Genomic DNA, 21,862 nt, shown 5'->3' on the forward strand with positions numbered 1-21,862 from the left:
CTGAACAAACCACGAGTTGATACAGTACGGAATATCTACAAAACGGTGAGTTTCATGACCCCACTTTTAAACTGTTTTACGAACTTTTGGGGTGAAAAGCATGTTTGATTACATATACATACCTGAAACATGTACTGATGTGAATTATCTAAGTGCTAACACACGAAAGTCCCCACGATCACAGTGATTAACTTCGAGCCGGTGGCTTGTGAATAGTACTATTGGTTTGACAAACCCAAACGGAATCGGCCTGGTTGCCGTGTCACATAGCGCCGTTTGCACAAGACCATATTTATACAAACAGGCTATGTAGTGTTAGACATAGCTACCGAGGCATGTTGTGGGCGGAAAGGGGCCACAGTGGTTGATTGAGCGTGGGAAATGGAGGCACGCAGCACGAACAGTCCATGCTTCACTGTAGCTTAGCATAATTACATCACATACATCATTTACATACATACATACTTGTTTCATGATTACAAGTGTTGACTTGTGAATACTCATTACTGATTTCTTGAAACTCGTGAAACTCACCAACTCTAGTAGTTGACCCGTTTTAAACTGCTTTTCAGGTGTACCTAAATTGGAATGATTTGGTGACCTGTTACTTGACTGAAGTGTGTGGTTGATACTACGTGAATAGAAGCAAGGGCGATAGTAGTAAGAACGTTTAGTTAACGAACTAGTTTTTTTTGTATCGCTTAGACTGTTAAACAATGATAGAACAAAGAAATGTAATATATTGTAAATTAGTTTGTAATGTTTCTTTATAAACAATGTATTGATATCAGAGGTGTCTGTTACATTCCCGTTTTACGCTTCCGCATTGTGCTAGTCGGGGTGTGACAGATATGCAGTGGATAAAGAAATGTGGTGGGTGAAGCGGAAATCAGGTAGTACTGAGTACTACGATAAAATGAAGAGCTTTGGGTCTTGGATGAAAGTCGATCTGACTGATTTATCTCATGCTCCGTTTCACAATCCAAATAATGAACCGAAAGCTGACAAGTTTTGGAGGTATTTGAATTTTCAAGTGGAACGTGGATTTCCAAGTATGCCTACTGCCAAATCTTTCCTTAAGAAAGCTAAAGGTATTCGTGATCCTCGTACTAACAAGACCATGGTTAATGTGATATGGCCACCAACGGACAAAGTGAAATCAATTCCGATCTCCAAGAGATTTCCTGACGGAGCTCTTGATGAAATGAAGTTTTGGACATATGATGGTGTGACGGCTACTGTTATTATCAGACTGAACAAGGGTCAATATCGTCTTGTTGATCCTAAGGATTTGTTGAAGTTTGGGGAGAAGGATCTCAAGACCCTTAGCAAATTTCAGATAACTGCTAAGAAACTGTATGAACCAGCTGCTAAAGAGTACACTGGTATGATAGGAGCAATTATTCGTGAAGGTCTGTGGGTAGATGCTCTTTACGCGGGAGATGAAGACATCCTTGAGCATGAATAAAGCAATAAACCAAAGGGGAGATTGTTGGGTCGTGTTTTGTGGTTTATGCTTTGTCGGGTTGGGCTTAGTTGGGTTTTTGTATGTAAACCGAGATCATTTGATCTCGGTGGGCTTTAGTTTGTTTTGGGCCTAGTTGGTAGAATATATATTGATGTTTGTTAACGAAGTTAGGGTTGTTAGTTCAATTGTATTATTCACCCCGTGTAAGTTTTTAAGGGCTTAAGCACCCGACGTATAATATACGTGTGTTTTGAAGCTAGTTCATGGTGTTTCCTTGTGTTCTTGGTTGTTAATTAGAATCGGCTTGGTGATTAGATTCCGCCTAATTATTGAGTTTCTTGATATCACATTGAAAGATCCTGTCTCGGGACTTACATATAGGCCATTGGATGAAATATAACAAAGAAGGGTAGGATGGTCCATAGTTATTTTGTTATTTTTGGAATTAATTTTAGGAGTTATTATATTGTTACAATTTTAATTAATATATTTATTGAAAAATATTTTTGGCATATTCACCAGCAGATTAGATCTGGATATCAATTTGGTCAGCCGCCGCCGTCGTTTCTATTCACTCACCGCCGTCAACCTCTTCACCACCGTTGTCCGCCACCCGTAACTACCACCCCACCACCGCCGTTATCAACCACATCCTCCACCGTATCTCCAAAACCCCCAAACTCATCCCAAAAATAATAACCTCAATCCAATCCACTAATCACACATACCCAGAACACATCCCATCAACCATCCTCAAAACATATACCCAACACTCCATGATCGATCAAACCCTAACCCTAATTCAACAAATGAAACAAATTTTTGGCTGTGACCCAGGTATAAGATCTTACAATACTTTATACAATGCTTTTATTGAATCCAATCAGTTTAATCGTGCCAAATTGTTGTTTAGAAGCTTTAGAAAAATGGGTGTCGTTCCGAATTTGGAAACGTATAATGTTATGATTAAGGGTTTGTGCAAACGGAAGGAGTTTTTGCGGGCGAAAGAGACGGTGGATTGGATGTTTCGGAAAGGGATGCTACTGGATAAGTTTAGTTATGGGACTTTGATTAATGGGTTGGTGAAGAACAACGAGACGGGTCGTGCACGCCAGGTGTTCGATGAAATGTCCGAGAGAGGAGTGACGCCGGACGTGATGTGTTATAATATGTTAATCGATGGGTTTCAGTGTGTTATTTACGTGGTGGCGGTGGTGGTGGTGATAGGCGTGAGGGGTGGTGATAGGCGTTGAATACCCCGGTGATGAAGGTTGCCGGAGGTCGGTGGCGGCGGGTGATGTGGAGGTGGGTGGTGACAATGGTTGTGGGTTTGATGGGTGAGAGAGAGAGAGAGAGAGAGAGGGAGTGTTTTTTTTATCTTTTATGGGTATATATATAAGTGTGTTTTTGTTCTTAGTGTTCTTGGTGTTCTTGATGTTGTTTAATAAATATGGATTAATATTTGATGTTGTGTTTTAAAACACACTGTAATATAGATTACGATGTGTTTTTGGTGTTGTAATTTAATTTTGTTACCATATATAATATAACACACAGTACGAATATGCGCTTAGAGTGTTATAAAACAAGAATTAAAAAAACACATTTTTCATCTAGACCATCAGATTATCAAATCTAACGCACTAGATTACTTCTTACATTTTTTAGACACACTCCACTTTTGATTATAACTCCACCCTACACACACACACACACACACACACACATATATATATATATACATATGTTAAAGGTTAATTAAGAAAACAAGGGTTCAAGACAAGAAAAACATAAGCCAGGGGTTCGGTTTCGTTAAAATAAAGTTTCTTGGAGGACATATTATCAAAAAATGCTTAGAAAGAAGAAATAAAAAAAAACATTCAAAACCGGGCCTTGGAGGGTTCGAAGCCGCACTCCAAGCCAGTTCTCCACTTTAAGTGGCCAGTGCCTCAATTTGGTTATATTATGAAAATGATTCATTAAATACAAACACTTACGTTCTTCCCGAATTCAAATATAAACCCTAGATTCATATTGAGTTCCTGGGTTCGTTGTTGATTAAAATTGATAAGGGGTTATTGTTAGTTAATTAAAAACGATTGCAAATCATATAATAATTACCTGGGACAGTAACGAATTGAGCAAGATCGGTGGCTTAGGGTTCGCGGTTTAACCTTGGGATCATTAGGGGACTTAACAGCTTCGAATGATGTAATTGAGTTAGGGATTTGGTTCGTAGGGTTGAGAGAAAGGTGTGTGCAAGTTTAATTGAAACAAGGTCATGCATTTATAGTGTAATTGGGTCTACTAGGCCGCAGTTCATTAAGGTTGATGATTGAGAATCAATTAGTTGTCACTCGTTAATGTTTACTGTAATTAGAGTGTTGGCAGACATGTTTATTACTGCCACATGATTTAGTATAATCAATTTCGCGATTTATGTCGTTAATTACGGATCAAGAAATTGGCGGGGGGGGGGGGGGTGGGGGTGTCTTATGGTGCCGATAGGAAGAAAGAAGAGGAGGGAAGGAGGTTGATCTTTTTGTTATTTTGTAGTTTAGTCTTTGGTTTTTAGATGTGGGTGCAAGAGTAGATATATGTTAGTTAGGGGGTATATTATGCACCTTTCTAATAGTTTTAATATATTAATAAATTGATGAAACTAAAACCGAGTGGCGAGAAATGAATTAATTAACCAATGATCAAAAGAGTTAATAATTTAGTTATTTTATTAAATAATGATAGTTTAGATAATGACAAAAAGTTTTAAAAGAATTGGTCGGGTTTCGGGTCTGAAAAATAACGAATTTTACACTTGTTACTCCCAAAATCGGCTAGAAAAGTTCTCTTGCAAAACCCTAAACATAATGTATTTGTAGTGCAATATCCGGATTTTAACCAAATATCATATTTCTTTAAAGTTATCTTTAATTTCAATTTTATTTAATCTTACACATCTATTATAATATTTTCTTTCTCTTCCTTATACACTCCGAATTGCTTATAAAGATGATGAATAGTATATCTCAATAGTTAGAGTATTACTATTTAATAAACTTTATATTATATAAATAGAGATAAAGATAGAAAATTTGATGAAAATGCTAAATGTAGAATCAATATATTTTAGAGATAAATATGATTATATAGTATAGTTATGAGTGACCGTGAGTAAATTGAAGAGAGAGAATATGTTTTATGGGAAATTAAATTTGGGTTTATATTGTTCGCCTATACCTTATAACTTTTTAATATTTTCTGTTAGTGGTTGTTGGTGTAGAAAAAAAGAAAAAAATAATGATAAAACTATATAAAAGTATTATTTAGTTGAAAATGAAAAAGAAATTTAGTAATTTTTAATGTAATTATATGGATAATATGGATAGAGAATGAGTTGTATCTTATCTCTAAACCTAAAATTACACTAAAAATCTCTATTTTTTTTCTGTTATTTAATTAAATAATATTTTTATACATTTATCATTACATATTATCTCTCATATACTCACAATCACTTTTAAAAAAATATTAAAAAATTTGTATAGTGCTACAGGAACTTTTCAAATATACAGAAAAATCATAACATTTTCTCTGTTTTTCGCTCACAACACAATAAACCGTTTCCTAAATTATAAACGCTTCACTCACATAGAATGATGAATTAAGCTAGATCATCACCAAAACTCTTTTAATGTACCAGAGGATAGATACTATGTGGGGTAGCATTAACAATCACTTTGCGTTGATTATGAAGCTTTGAATTATGCTTGACAAAACAAAATGTGTTTGAGGTTTTGTGATGGTCATGTGTAATTCATGTATTTATTTACTTTAATTTATTATTTTTATTAAGTTTTTAGTTAAGATTTTGGTACTTCAAGTATGTTCATGTGTTTCAGGGTAGTGAGCGTTAAATATACATAATTGGAGTTAATTATGCATGCTTAGAAGTCTTAGGAAGATCGTGATTGATAAGTGCTTTCCTTTGAGTGAAAACAAGCAAAAAGGTTAAAAATATCATATTTGGGGTCGACGACCCCAGATCTGGAGTCGCCAACGCCGAAGTCAGCCCAAGACCACATAAGATTCTAGCCGACGCTAAAATTTGATCACCTAGGACACCAAACGGAGTCGTCGACGCTAGTTTTGGATTCGACGACGCTGAAATCGATTTGGGCTACGGAAAATATGGTTTTGACTCATTTTAATGAATATAAAATTAGGGTTTCGCCTCCATTCAACATATCCTTCATTTCAACAGATCTAAGGCAGATTCAAGAGCTTCTCCGCCATTTCCAACCCCATCCCGAGCAAGAATTCATCCATGGAGACCCGAACCAACATCAGGTTTAGCGATTCCATTATGGTTCTTGGCTAAAAACCTTTGTGATCACTTTAGGTTAGGGTTTTGTGTAGACTCATTATGATCAGATTCTATGTGCTTTACTGAATAAGAACTCGATTGAATATATTTTTTGATCTTGTTTGCTTTATTGATTGATTGTTTAAACAATTTGTGATTTGCTTATCAAATCTTGCATCAACTATTCGGTTGTGTTCATCAACATTTAGGACTAGGTTCTTATATCATTGATCCAATAATCTCTAGCCATTGCATAGTAATTGGTATTCATAATATAAAACTGGCAATTGGGTAGATCGCGTTCAGTTGTGTCAACAATTCGGATAAGGTTTCTGTAGGGCCATGTTTTGTTTATAAGTCTTTTGTGTTTGTCTGTTTGTTTAACAATGTATCTATGTAGCTTGTCAGTTTTGTATATGCATGTTTAGGCCCAAGGCCATGTATGTATGAGCCCATTGGGCCATTAATAATGAATGTAAGCATGGAATGTCTTCCATTGTAAATGGTAGAAGACATATTCCACTATAAATGGTGGAGGACATATCCATGCATACAAGCTTTGGCCAAACACTTTAACCTTATCCATATTTACCAACTCTCTCTCGACTCTCTTCCTCTTTTTCTCAAGGCCAATAACCAAACATTTCAAGATCCGAGATCTTTGTTGCTGACTAGTGATTTCCGCCAGCTAGTAAGTGAGATTGATTCAAAAACTTGTTGTTAGATCCGCTTTCAGGACCTACATTTTCGTTTATCATCACAATCAAACTATTAGGTCTAGTAATTGCTGTACAATCAACGTAACAGAATCCATGACTAGTTTGTTATGACTTTACCTGAACCTAAAATGAATCACTCTTTTCTCATAATTGTTTACATATCATAAGGTAATCGTGCTGCCTTCAAACATCTTTTTAAACTGCTTGAAATCGTCTGTCCGCTTAGTTAATTAGCTTTAAAGTCATGAGTCAAACTTGCCATTTTCACTGATTCCCTGTGAAGACGACTTTACTTACCCATGCTAATATAGGTATTTAAGTAATTATAAATACTTGTTTTTTATTAGAGCACGACATCTTGTTATTTTGGTGGCCATATATAAGCTGCTTTTGTTTTTTAATATAAATTTGAGAAATATTGGTTTTAAATGAAAGGAATACAATACTTTCAACTTTGGATGGATCACATTTTAAGATAGAGCCAACTTAAAAATTTTCAAAGTATATCTTGGAAAGGAGAAACTTTAAGAAATTTGCATTGATCTTTAGGTGCACATCAGATGAACACTAACCCATATTATATAATGAGTTTATTCTCTTAAAAGTAATTTAATTTTTTATAAACCTAACTTCAATGTAGCATGTGTTATAATTAATTCAGATATTTTTAATCAACAATAAATTAAATAAATTTACATTTGATCAGCAAAATCTTTTCCGTAATTTCCACTTTGATGGGGTGGTAAGATGGTTAAAGTGTAAAATGGAGGTCATGGATTTAAGCCTCCGCCTAGCCTCTTTAATTACACTAGAATATAAGTATCAGTTAAAATTAGAAAAAATATAAAAGACTTTTTATACATTTATAGACTTTGAGACAACATTGTTTTTTAACGGGTTCCTCCTATATAGAGATAAAAGCACTAGCCACGTCACTCTGCCCTGGCTTTATAGCACTCATAGCAAAGAACAGCTAAAAAACACATCATCTCTCTCCCTCCCTTTTCATACTCATCTCACATAACCTATTTTTATTTGCACAAAGACGTCCATCCTTTCTCTCCTCAACATCATGCCTACTGCCTTCCACATCAGCTCAAAAACGTTAACAAAATGCCATGTCATGGATGCTACAAGAATTTAAGCGTTAAAGTTAGCAATATATAGAAAAATTGTCTATTAGTTATACTTATCTGATTTATAGGTTAATTAACTATGTGTACTATCCGGAGACAGGAACCTTTTTCTATGGGTTTAGGATTTTTTGGTACTTGATATTTTTTCGGCGTCAAAAGTTTTCGGGCCTAACTGGGTCGGGTCGGGTCGTTCATTCAGTAAGATAAATAAAATACAACATCATTATTATAACAAAAGTACATCGTCAACATTCAATAAAATATAAAGTCATATTAAATAAAAAAAGAAAGAGTCGGCCCACCGTTGTCTGATTGAAGTCCGACAGGTGAGGGTTGAGGTCGTCAGGCGTTTGTTGAAGCCTTTAGGCGAACTGCCAAAGGCGATGAGATGAGGCAAGGGTTGTACTCATCTGTTCGATAGAAATATAAACCGATCCGTCGTTTTTGTATTTTTGTTTAGCTTTTAGTCATGCATAATTAATTGGATTGGGCTTATTGACTCACTCTATAAATAAGTTTGGGCTTTTTTTATAATCTATACATGTGTTATTGGCCCGTTTATAATGATAGTAATTTTTATAGTTTTTTGAAAGTTTTTTATATTTAATAAAAGAAATATTTATTACTATAATCTTTTTTAACTAAATTTATAACAATCAATGGATTCAAATATATGTTTTTGAAAAGATATTGGGTTCGTTCGTCCAAAAAGAATGAACTCGCTTGTTAATTCGATACTATAAGCCATATATAAAACCGAAAAAATATCGGGTTCGGCCGAACCTGGTTGACTATACGTGGCTCCGCCATTGGTACTATGTAAATCTAAAATAATTTGTTCCAAGATGCTCTAAGATCATGTTGAGTCAAGGTTTTCTTGTCGATATTCCCAAACCCAATGCGCTTTATAAACCATTCAATTATGTGTTGTGTTGGTATCTTGTCCTATTGGAATCAACTTAAAAAGAATGGCTCGAATTAAAGCTAAATGAAACTATAAATTGTTATTAAAAGATATCTATGCAGCAACCTGACAACATGGTCCAAAAACCCAAAGCCCTTGTGAAAAGACGAGCTTAATTCTCTTCTGATGTTTTTACACCTCCCCTTTTTCATCATAATACATATAATGTTCTTTTTCAGCAAAAGCCACTACTTTACACAAATTCTAATGGGACATATCCACCAAAGGTGTATAGTGACATAATAGAGAAGCTTCACATCTGTTAGTTCAATGCATGTAGACAGCATTTGGTACCATATTCATTCATAAGTCACTATTCAAAAAGGCACACACATTAACTCACTGAAGCACTGTTGCAGCACTAACCTTAAAGTGGGATTTAGTGTTTTACTATTTGTGAAAATTACTAGCAACTAGTGTCTAGTTTTTAAACCTTATAAGTTCCAGCAAATCTTTGTTGTAAAGATTGAAAGGATATGAGAACAACATAAATGTAGGTTGTGACCTTTATCATCTATAGCTGGATAATATTCAAGTTTATATTCGTTCCTTAAACTGCATGTTTTGTTCCATAGCATGAATATTTAAGTGATCATTTAAGTCTCACACCCGGGTTTCCCCAAACACTTCAAAGAAACAAAAGCATGGCTGCATCACTGCCAACTGATGTTTCCGTTGCTTCTGATCATGTCTTTACTGTTGAAAGACATGATGAGTTGCAGCTTAGTCCGGAGGATCGTAAGCGAATCACTGAGCGAACCAAATGGGTTCTTGATTCGCCTGATCCTCCAGGCTTTCGCCAGGAGATTATTGGCTCTATCAAAAATGTTGTTTGCTCTCAGAAAAACAACAAACCGAGTTCGTCACAACCTTCATTGGCTTGGGTTGTGACGTTTCTCCGTTCTGTATTTCCGATACTAAATTGGGCTAGGGATTACAAGGCTTCCATGTTCAAGGATGACTTGCTTTCAGGGCTTACACTTGCTAGCCTTTGCATACCCCAGGTACATTTCTTGAGCAATAGATACACTCAATTACCATTTTTGTAATGGAATATTTAAACTTTGCAGAGTATTGGGTATGCTGCTTTAGCCCAACTTAATCCTCAATATGGCCTATGTAAGTTTTGAATAACCATTTTATTAAATTTATGTTTTGTAGCAAGAATTCTGGCTCTTTTTCCTTTCTGAAATATGTGTTACATTATTTTAATTTCATAGACACTAGTGTTGTCCCTCCTTTGATATATACAACAACGGGAACTTCACGAGAGCTAGCTATCGGTCCGGTTGCAGTGGTTTCCCTGCTTATATCTGCCATGGTCTCCAAAGTAATAAATCCTGTTGTTGATCCTATATCATACACTAAGCTTGTGTTCACGGTCACCTTCTTCACCGGTACATTCCAAGCTCTTTTTGGATTGTTCAGGTAATGTTTTATCTTCTTTGTATTCGAGTTTAAAAGCTGTAATTCTTGTCATTTATTCAAGTTACAATTACATTGTATATATATTTAATTACAGTTTAACATTCTATTAAAACCAACTCAAGTACACACATCACAATTTTGGATTTCTTGTGAGAATAATGGTATTATCCTTTTAATAAATTTGTGGCCTTTGATGTCGTTGATGCGTAGGCTGGGTTTTCTTGTCGATTTTCTGTCGCAAGCGGCTATAGTAGGGTTCATGGCGGGTGCAGCCATTGTTATAGGTCTCCAACAGCTCAAGGGTTTGCTTGCCATAAGCCATTTCACAACAAAAACTGATGTTGTTTCCGTGTTAATTGCCGTTGGTAAATCATTCCACACTTCAGTAAGTTTACATCTTTTATTTTCTAGACACATCTACAACATATTTTCCCTTTTTGATTTTCAAATATATTAAATAATTTTTCCAAGAGTAAAGTGTCATTCTCTTCCTTCTGGTTTGGCAAATAATGCGAATTTAGTCTAAAAAGTTAATTTTTTGCATATGGACCCTCCACGTTTCCCAATTCTTGCCAATTACATCCAAATCACTAACTCCGTTAAATTGAATCGTTAACTCAGGGGTAGACATGTCTTTTCACTCTTTCTTTATTACATGAGTACAGTGCCAAAATCGTCCATGAAGTTTGGTCACATTTGCTAATTTCGTCCAAAAGTATTTTTTTTCGCAATTATACCCTCAATGTTTCCCAACTGTTGCCAATTTCGTCCAATTTGTTAATTCAGTCTAAATTTAACGTTAACTCAGGGGTGTTACTGTCCTTTTACATATTTGTTTACATTGTTATTATTATTACGCTGAGCTAAACCCCTTATATGACTACAAATAAAAAATAATAAACAAACGGATAATATATTGGATTCAAACATAGGAATCGTGAAATGTTATATATATATGTCATCAAACAAACGCATAATAACAATAATGTAAATAAACATGTAAAAGGACAGTAATACCCATAAGTTAACGTTGAATTTAGACCGAGTTAACAATTTGGACGAAATTGGCAATGTTGGAAAAAAATCGAGGGTCTACTTGCGAAAAAAAAATATTTTTGGACGAAATTCGCAAATATGACCAACCTCAGGGACGATTTTAGCACTTTACTCATATAATAAAGAAATAGTGAAAAGACATGTCTACCTGACTTAACGATTAAATTTAACGAGGTTAGTGATTTGGATGTAATTGGCAAGAATTAAAAAACGTAGAGGGTCCATATACAAAAAATAAACTTTTTAAACTAAATTTACATTACTTAGCAAACTAAAAGGACGAAAATGACACTTTACTCTTTTTCCAAACTCTCAAGATATCGTTGTCAGGATGACAATAAAGGGGATTACTTTTAACTTGTGTTTTTTCATTTATTTAATATTTTCTTCCACTTATTTCATATTTTAACAGTTTTGTTTTCTTCATTCTAACAGTGGTATCCTCAGAATTTCATCCTTGGCTGTTCATTTCTCATCTTCATCCTAATCACCAGAATTATTGTGAGCAACAAATTCAACTTTAATTGTATATAATGTTATATGTTATATAGTGTGAGAATCCATTATACAGTACATTAAGTTATTATAAGGAAAAAAACAAATATATAAACCCTTTAACGTCTTAATCAATAATTTATATTTTTACATTTTTTTATTCATATATGAATAGTTTTACATAAACACATCTGCCTACATATATAGGTGATATAAGTTACAGATGTGTACGTTATATAAATAAACGAACAATCAAGCAAATTAATTTCTTCATTTTATTATTTTAGGAGATTTAAGTGAGAAACAATAAATAATACATCATTTTCTTTTATTTTTAGTTTGTTTAAGATTGGAAAAATGAATTGACCATTTTCTTTTATATGCTCTCGCAGTACACGGTGTTCTACATAGATCCCTCCATTTATGTGTGTGTGTGTGTGTTTGTGTGTGTGTGTGTTATTTACTTTTTATTATCTTAAGACAAATACTATTTAAACTATGTAGGATTGAACAAGTTTGATAGGATTTAAGATACCAATCAAAAAACTTGCAAGATTTAATGATAAAGTTGTTAACTCATATGGAATATTTGTTAACTTACATGGAAAAATACGTACCAGGGCAAAAAGAACAGAAAGTTATTCTGGTTACCTGCAGTCGCTCCTCTGGTATCAGTGATTCTCTCAACCGCGATCGTCTACCTAACGAGAGCTGATCAACACGGAGTTAAAATAATCAAGCATGTCAAAGGAGGATTGAATCCAAGTTCAGTTAATCAGTTGCAGTTCAACAGTCCACACCTCAGAGAATTAGTCAAAATCGGGCTCGTTTGTGCGGTCATTGCTCTAACGGTTTGCCAAACTCAATAAAACCAAAAATTAAGATTCATTTTTGGTTTTTATTGATTTTTGACAGCAATATACGTGTTTACAGGAAGCTGTGGCAGTTGGCAGGTCTTTTGCTACAGTCAAGGGGTATAATATGGATGGGAATAAAGAAATGATAGCCATGGGGTTTATGAATATTGCTGGATCCATGTCTTCTTGCTATGTTGCCACAGGTACATTAATTAATTATTGCGTAATTTAGAGTGTAACACACTACATGTAAGAGAAAAGGTGGTAACATTATTCACTGAACCATAATATTATTCATGGTCGACTCAACCTTTTTGGAATAAAAACCCGATTCTAAAGTAGAACCTATTTGTAAGTTTTATGTTTCTGATCTTAGAGTTCTAACACGTGAGAATATTAACACACATTTTTTGTATATGATTTCTAAATGCCACAAAATCACACAATGACAACAGGGTATTTGAGAAATTGAGAGTTGAGTGAGTTGTGATCAGAGATGAAAAATCAAATATAAATGAATAGTAAAACCCTAAAATTTTTGGAGGAACCTTAACTATGGGCCCAAGCTTTAGCATAGTATTCTGTTGGCTAAGGCTCCTCTATAGAATTTTAAGAACACACAAAAATTGTTCATTAACTCGATAAATGACTCTTTTATTGATCAACAAACTGGACAAAATAAACCTCTAAAATTTTTGGCTGGAATTAACAATAGTAAATAGTTCCTGAACATTATAAACACCAGAAAATCATAAACTTATATTTCACAAGATCAATTACCAAATTAATAAACAGAAAAGGTTGAAAAGAAGAACAAAAATTAGTTAACTTATACGCTCTACTTCATTTCATTTGTTCAGGTTCATTTTCACGTACTGCTGTAAACTTTTTCGCTGGCTGTCAAACCGCGGTGTCTAATGTAGTCATGGCCATCACCGTGCTCTTAATGCTACAATTTTTAACGGGGCTATTGTACTACACTCCAGTTGCTATACTATCGTCGATTATCTTGTCAGCACTCCCGGGATTAATAAACTATACTGAAGCTTATAATATCTGGAAAGTTGACAAACTCGACTTCTTGGCTTGTGCCGGAGCTTTCTTTGGTGTGTTATTTGCTTCGGTAGAGATGGGTCTTATGGTTGCGGTAAGCATCCGTTACCTTTAACTACTAAGCTAATTTATATATTTCTTTACTTTAAAGATAATTGTTGTATCTAAATGTTCTTAGACAACTAAAGATGTATCTACCATGATCAACACATTGGTACTTATTTTCTATATATAATACACTTCCAATTTCAAATTGAGAAAATAGTTTTCCGTTGATCGAAATTAAGAAAGAACTTGATCACTTATTCTTTCTGAATCATCATAATGTATTTTGCTATCAATAAAATTTGTTCCTTCTTGTGATGGCAAGTGGCTATCATATAGATCATAGATCATAAGTAATATACATGTTAAATCATGATAAACATATAGTTACGCTTTTTTAACTTTTTATGAAAAACATATTTTTTTAATAAGAAGTTCATAAACCAAGAAGTTTAGGGCCTTAATGAATGTGACAGTCCACTTATTAAATAGAGTGAAGACTGAAATGTAGCTGTTTCGACCATACATGATATATTTTCTGATTGTTGGATGCATAATCAATGGGAATAAATAGAGTAACACTGTATCCAAATTAACCAAGGTCCACCCACAATGAACCACAAAAGGTAAACAGTTTCCAACTTGACCTGGGTTCCATCATTCAATACATATTCATCTTTTCAAAAGAAAATCAGTTATGGTGTTTAATCAATGCCTTCTACTGGAGTATGGTCAACTCAAGTCCTTTTTCTTAAAAAAAAAAAACAAATAGCTTTTTTTTTGAACGACCAACTAAGTAACGCCGGTACTCCGTACGCAGCCCCCATTGGCTAAAGGTAGCCGAGCCGGCCATGAGTCTGGACGGACGGAGCCCCTGGCGGTCCACCTATTGAGAGATTCCCCAGATAAAACCCGACCCCCACGCCCGCCAAACGGCACGATAGCGAGGAGTTGGTAAAACCAGGTGAGATCAGGACTCGAACCCTGACAAACCAGGGTCATCCCTCATATCTCCCATATAAATTGGTGATAGTGAGGTTTGAACCTCCTACCTCTCACTAGTAAAGTGAGTGCTCTACCATTAAGCCACATCCAATTTATAAAGAGAAAAAAAAAACAAATAGCTACTAATTAAATTAATATATTATCAAGAGTGATTAAAGATTCAATTTATATATTTGATTAATATTTAATAATTGCATGTTTTTTAATCACAGGTTGCTGTTTCATTTGCTAAGATAATTCTCAACGCCCTACGTCCTCGTGTGCAAGAACTAGGGAGGCTTCCGGGAACAGATATCTTCTGTGAAGTAGATCAGTATCCTGTCGCGCAAGCAGTTCCAGGCATTCTAATAATTCGACTCAATTCTGGCTTGCTTTGCTTTACAAATGCAAATCCCCTCAGAGACAGGTACATATTTGATATGTAAGATTATAAGCTATGTGTACATGAAAAAAACTCTTATAGATTAATGCTGTATGATTTTGAGATAAGCAACTTTAATGCATACATATAATCAAATAAGCAACTTCAATAAATAATCCCAAACACCCCTCAAATGAAATTATTTAAAACCGAACGAGACAAGTTGTTTCAACAAGCTATCCTGATATCTGTTAGTACTAATCTTGGATAATCCTTTAGGATACTGAATTGGGTAGCCGAAGAGAACGGAAAAGAAGCTATAAAAAGACCAATCAATGGAATAATCCTTGACATGTCTAGTAAGTGAACTTCATCCATATTATATAACATTACTATAACTATGTTTCTTGATCAAAGTCTCCTGATTTGTTCATTAATGACTAATATTTCTGTAATTTTAGGTGTCACCAACATTGATTATGCTGGAACTCTAGCATTGGAAGAAATTAACAAGAAGTTGCTTTCAGGAGGCATCAAAGTAAGATTTTAATCACCAACTTCAACAATATTCTTTTACAGTGATTAAAGTAAGTTTATGTACCAAGCACAAGCCTTAAGCCCCTAATTAAGTCACTCCACTAATATTTACACAGTGAGTGATGCCTTAAAGAAAAATATATGTGTCACTAAGTTCAGTCACTATCGAATTAGATGCTTCACCTACACCTATAAAGACTAGTTAAAGCTACCTACATACCCAAGAAAGATCATGAGGAGATGTTGGACCTTTTGCCGCATTTTTATTAAAAAATCCTTTGAATAACTCCTAATTTAGTATAAAAATTTTTAAAAATAATAATAAGAAACTTTTCATAACTTTGGCACTAAATTCATGAATGATACGTTATTACTCTTTAGTATGTCATAAATTTGTGTTCACCAAAAAAATAAATAAATAAATACTTTTTTATTGTAATTCTGGTGATATTTGGGATGACATTCTAACTTTTGTTGCAGTTAGCAATTGCCAGTCCAAGATGGCAAGTGATTCACAAGCTAAAGGTAGCAAAGTTCGTAGATAAAGTTGGAAGAGACTGCATCTTCCTCACTGTTTGCGAAGCCGTTGATTCCTTTGTTGGTTCCAAGATCACCGGTCCTGGCAATTGTTGATCAACGCTTGTATCCGGCTTCTAAAGAATGAGGCTGATCCCTAAACTCATCTAATATGTATGAATGGACTTGAATTTTGTATAATATAATAGTTTGTGTTGTTTCCTTGCCTGTTGAATAAATAAAACAAAACAATGGGTCTCTTGAAGAACCCCCCAAGTGTTCTTGGTAATCATGAACCAGGTGCACTGTATTTCCCTTTTTGTTCAACATATATAATTCTACAAAATGTAATGCAAAGGGCTTTGCCTACTGTTTGTATTTTTCCACTAGATTACATTATCTTTTTTAAGTGCCATAAAGACATAATTACAGAGAAGGGAACAAGCTATGCTTGGATAACAAATCAATTAAGCCAATCTTAGTATTTCTGATTCTTTTGATTAAAATCTAGAAAACCAATACGACCTTTTGGAGCACCACACCAATCAGTCTATCATCTGTCCCTTAAGTTTTCTGCTAGTAAAGATCGATCACGCTACAAGGAAAAAAAGAAGTTTATCACCGACGCCACACCCTTTATCGACTTCTAACAGATGACCTAACCAAGAAAAGGAGACTTATACTATCACCAACCTTAAAGATTAGAATTCAGATGAAAATATTCCTGCCCAGTATTTTTAATTGGATGTCTATCAGTGGGAACAAATTTTTGTCGCAAATGGTAAGGATAAAGTTTCGGGTAATATATTCCCTAGACTTCTTAGGCATTTTTTCTGTGGCTTGTAGTGATCCTACCACTGGCCTAAAGCACGATCCATGTAATTACACACAAAGCGTCTGATCCTTAACTAAACTAACTTGGGTAATTGGCACCACCCGATGGCGCACTATAATCCATTTGTCGGATCAAACCCAAATCAATCACACAAAAACAAACGCATATCACATGCCTATGATTAATGCTCATTCAAATGCTTAAACATAATTTTATTCAAGTAGTATGATTACAACTTCTTTAATCTTGATGTGCAATATAAGTATTTCATTAGTTACATAGATATATGCTACCTTTGGACACATATTATGTAAATATCTACATACGTTTCCCTAACCAAGCTAACTCTGGCATAACAATTGCATTATATATACTATAACTCGTCAAACAGTAATTAACACAATCAAACAATAACACGTGAACAAATTATATGAACTCAACTCTCACAATTCGATAAACTTGTCGAACACAAATACTACACATCATAACTTAACAAAAAGAACCAAACCATAGCCCGGTAGTAATCACCGATTCATAATATTGAAAGACAAACTTTGTAAAGGTTTGAAACTTCATTTGAATATATACGTATACAATAAAGCAAACGAGTAAACAAACTCTTACCTAGTCTTCTTTTCTTCACATGTGCTGGCTGCCTTGCGAACCACCCCAAAACCAGCCGTCCAAGAATTCTGTCGTCCCCTTCTAGAAAACATTCTGTGGCGTTTTACTCCATTCGATGGCTAGCCCAACTGATTTTTGGTGGCCCAATAACAAAGAATAAACTTAAGCCCGTTAATTTTATAAGTTATCTATACTATATACAAGGGTGCCTGCGCGTTGCAGGGGGTATGTATACAAACATGACAGCAAACGCGTAACCGGTGTTATTGTTTCAGTAAGTGCGTGACTTCACAACAGTACGCGCGTAACCTGGCGGTAGTATGCTCGTAATGCGGCATTGGAAGCTTACAGTGGCGGTCCAACCATTTAGAAAGCCTAGAGCTAAGTAAATATATGGGGCCCTTTTGCATTGTCTTTATTCGATTAACAGTTTTGAAATTATTTAATTATTTGACCATTTACCAAAATTTGATCGGTAACTATAAAACATAATCCAAACCTATCTTTTGTGCCCAACTACAACGTATAAGTGATTTTCCTATAAAAATAATTCAACTTAAGGTTTGTTCGGTAACACAAAATTGCCTAATACAGAATTGTGTAACAGAAAAAAAATCCCTTTATAATACATACGCGAATAAGAAAATTAAACAATAAAAAAATTGCATGAGTAGGGCATTGGAAAAAAAATATGATCATCATATGAAAAGAAATACAATGAAGTTAGCACATGGGGGGGGGGGGGGGGCCAAAGGCCTTTCCCACCACCTTGATAAAATCTCGTAAAAACAGAAAATATGATGCTGCCAACGAGTCTCGAGCCCTGGTGCTACAGCTGCAAAATGCGAGAGTTACCATTACAGTACAGCAAAGGAATGTGAACAGATTTGCAGTAGAAACAATATTAAATGTCTAATTATTTTTTTATTTTTAAAAACAAGGCCTCAAACTTTCGAGGGCCTAAAGCCCTAGCCTTACTTGCTTAGCTTGTTGGGCCGGCTCTGGAAGCTTAGCCGGTGTTAGTAAGCACGTCTCAAAACGAGTGTACGCGCGCAATCAAGTGTCGGTGCACACGTAACGCTACATTGAACGCGTCTTGACCCGTAACCCGTCCCGTCTGACACTGTTCTAACCCGAAATCTGTTCAAATTTGACCCCTTTCGACCCGAACCCGTCCTGACCCAAACCAAATTAACCTTTTCTGTATCGACCCATTCCAGCCTTAACCTTTTAGACTAGGGATGAGCTCGGTACCGTACCGGTAATACCGATCTAGAAAATCACAAAATCTTGGTACTGGTACCGGTATTGAAGATAAAAATTCGGGAAATATTGGTACAGTACCGTACGGTACCGATCCCGAAACTCAAAACTTTGGTCCCGATTCGGTACCGACGATACCAAATCGGTACCGATTTCGGTACCAGTACCGGTACCAAAATTGCTCATCCCTATTTAGACCCATGACCGGAACGGCCGAACCCGTCCGACCCTTTTGACGATCCTTAATGGTAATCACGTAACACGTTAACTTTTAAAATGAGAAAAATATAGCAATAGTATATTCAAATTAAAGAGAATATAATACTCATTTTTATGGTATAATTTTTTTAAAAGAATATTAACGTGTGAAAACGTTATAAACGTTTAAACGTCGTGTGGATAGTTGGCTTAAATTAAGAGGTATATATATGCAACTATTCTATAAATTATCAAAATGTGATTAAAGTTAAAATACCAAACTTGCAATTATTATTGAATAAATTAAAATCAACCGTACATGATTTTGCTAAAGACAAAATATGATTTTATGCATTATGGTTTGTACATAAAACAACAAGTTTGGTACCTCTTAAAAATTAAAAGGTCATTCACTCATGCTTTATATATAGTTTATATAAAGAGAATTCCAATAACCTTTTAAATTTTAAAAGGTGACATCAACTATACAAAAGATACAACACATAATGCATCAAATTATAAGATTCTAGGGGCACTTTTGTCTTTAGCAATCATATATGTATGGTTAAGTTCAACTTTGTTAAAAATAAGTTACAATTTAAAATAAGTTACAATTTAAGTTCTTCAACTTCAATCAGTTTTTTATAGTAGTTACACATTTACCCCTTATTTTAAACAAACTATCCCCACAACTTTTAAATGGCAATAATTCTTTTCACACCTTAATATTTTTTTTAAAAACCTGCACCATAAAAACAAATATTTTATTTTCTTTAATTTGAGTATCATATTGCTATAGTTTATTAATTTAAAAAAAAAACTAACATGTTAAGTGATTACCAATTAGTACCGGCAAAAGGCCGGGCAGGTTCGACTCATGGGTCATAACGAATTAAGGTCAGAACATGTCGATATAAAAAAATGTTTAATTTGGTTAGGTCAAAAGAGGCCTGGTTAAAACGAGATTTGGGTTAAAACGATGTTTGGTTGGAACGGGTTTCATGTCAAAATGGGTTGGGTTAAAAACTAGTTTACTAGAAATTAATGTACATTTCATTTTTTGCTTCTTAATTTTCATCACCGGTTACGCGTGTTCAGACATTAGCTACGCGGATGACATTGTTTGTACGTACCAAATTACTCGTGTTTAGGTGTTTTATGACGCGCTTACCGACACCGGTTACGTGTCTGATGCTGCGTTAAGCACATACCATCGTCGGGCTATGAATGTATTGTTGCGAGGAACGTACTGACACCGGTAACGTTGTGCGTATCCCGCTGCATCACACGAAAACCTAATTATTAGGTAATTAGATAGTGGTAGGTTGTAGCCACTCGGATGTGCTTTCTAGAAGTCAAAACCAAACTTAAGTCATGATTTTTTTTTCTACTTTTTTATTTTCTTCTAATTTAAATAATGTGCCAAAAATAGGGAAAACCACTAAAATAATCATGGAACCATAACCAAAATAAATATGAAAAGTCTTAAAAATACAGAGGCATCACGAAAATTAAGGAATTCAGAAGTTTACATATGGATGAAATATAGACTTTAGAGCCTTTATCTAATGGTTAGACCCACATATAGACCTTAGACGTTTTCTCTTCAAAGTCTAAATATGCACCTGAGAGTCTAGGGTTAGAAGAAATGTCCGAGCCCAAGACGTTTCCTTCGCCTTTGACGATGTTTGCATACATATTTAGATATATCTCGTAAGTGTTTAGACGATTTGATTTTTTTTCCTGAATTTATTTTTAGACACTTCCATACGAGTTTAAGACATTTCATACAATTTTTTGATGCTTCCGTACGATTTTCAAACACTTCATTTTCAATTTTAGATGCTTCGTACGATTTTTAGACGTTTTCTATGGTTTTTAGACGCTTTAGTTAGTATCTTTTTTATATGCTTCTACACAATTTTTAGACAGCTCGTATGATTTTTTGATGCCTTGTACAATTTTTTTTTAAGTTAAAATGCCTAGGGCTTTTCGAAGAAAACGCCTAGGGCTTGGATACTCACTCCGAATTATGTCATGTGTCAGCAAATAAGTCGTCTATATATGAGTCCGCTATGGCACTATTAGATAAAGCCCTTATAGCCTAGACATTTCACCAATGTGCCAACTTATGAAGTCCTTAATTTTTGTGAAGCATCCATGTTTTATAAACTTCCCATGTTATTTTGGTTCTTAGTTGTGGGACCATGGTTAATTTGGTGATTTTCCTAAAAGACAATACCGTAGCGACCCGAATCAATATCTACCAAGTTCTCGCCGTGACGCACCACTTTAAAGCTGCTATAGAGAGAGATAAAGTTTTGAACCTTTCGGGTTTCCAACAAGATAACAATTAGAGACGTTAGGGTTCCTTCACGAATTAAGTTCAAGCTGCCGTAACACCCGGGATCTCCAACTTGTTTATTATTTATATTAAGAATTTAAGAGTAAGTTTCAAGTTCTTTACTCCCAGTAACAAATTTTGTTAATGTGTTATTATGGTAACTATCCACATTCTTAACTCCCATATTTCATTATGTTTGTATACCGATGAATAAGAACCTTCCTTTTCTCTACTTCTCATGTTCTCTATACACTATGATAATATATGCATATCTGATGTAATTAATAAGCTATTGTTTCACACGTTATCAGCACGAATTTCTTTTGGAGTTGAATCGCACGATATCATAAGGTAAGTTGGTCATTAACATATCATTTTCTTTATTATCTAAACATGATCCATGTTCTAAATAATATGATATTGGGTTACGTTAGAGAATCCTCGCGTTTTGTCTTTTAATAAAAGTGAATCCAATAGCTTGCGTATTCAGTTATAATTCTTTTTACTAGTTGAAACTGTTTCGAATATGTGACTTCAACAAAAATTTGGTGGGATTTCATATATTGGGATTTCTATGTTACCTAAACTTAATCGG

The 21,862-nt window shown here is 34.7% G+C and overlaps 1 protein-coding gene across 1 annotated transcript; it reads left to right on the top strand.

Moving 5' to 3' along the window:
- Positions 1-9,001: 9,001 nt before the first annotated feature.
- On the top strand, positions 9,002-16,320 carry LOC143619988 (low affinity sulfate transporter 3-like). Its single transcript, XM_077091796.1, has 12 exons — positions 9,002-9,654; positions 9,721-9,769; positions 9,871-10,078; positions 10,289-10,463; positions 11,570-11,635; positions 12,250-12,480; positions 12,563-12,689; positions 13,347-13,633; positions 14,802-14,995; positions 15,230-15,309; positions 15,412-15,488; positions 15,968-16,320. Exons 1-12 carry the CDS (start codon positions 9,295-9,297, stop codon positions 16,118-16,120), a joined length of 2,007 nt encoding a protein of 668 aa, XP_076947911.1. The 5' UTR covers positions 9,002-9,294; the 3' UTR covers positions 16,121-16,320.
- The last annotated feature ends 5,542 nt before the right edge of the window (positions 16,321-21,862 follow it).

This window comes from Bidens hawaiensis, unplaced genomic scaffold (assembly GCF_021521415.1).
Source record: "Bidens hawaiensis isolate Kalapana, Puna unplaced genomic scaffold, B.hawaiensis_p1.1 tig00002525_1, whole genome shotgun sequence".
Taxonomy (NCBI): Eukaryota; Viridiplantae; Streptophyta; class Magnoliopsida; order Asterales; family Asteraceae; genus Bidens; species Bidens hawaiensis.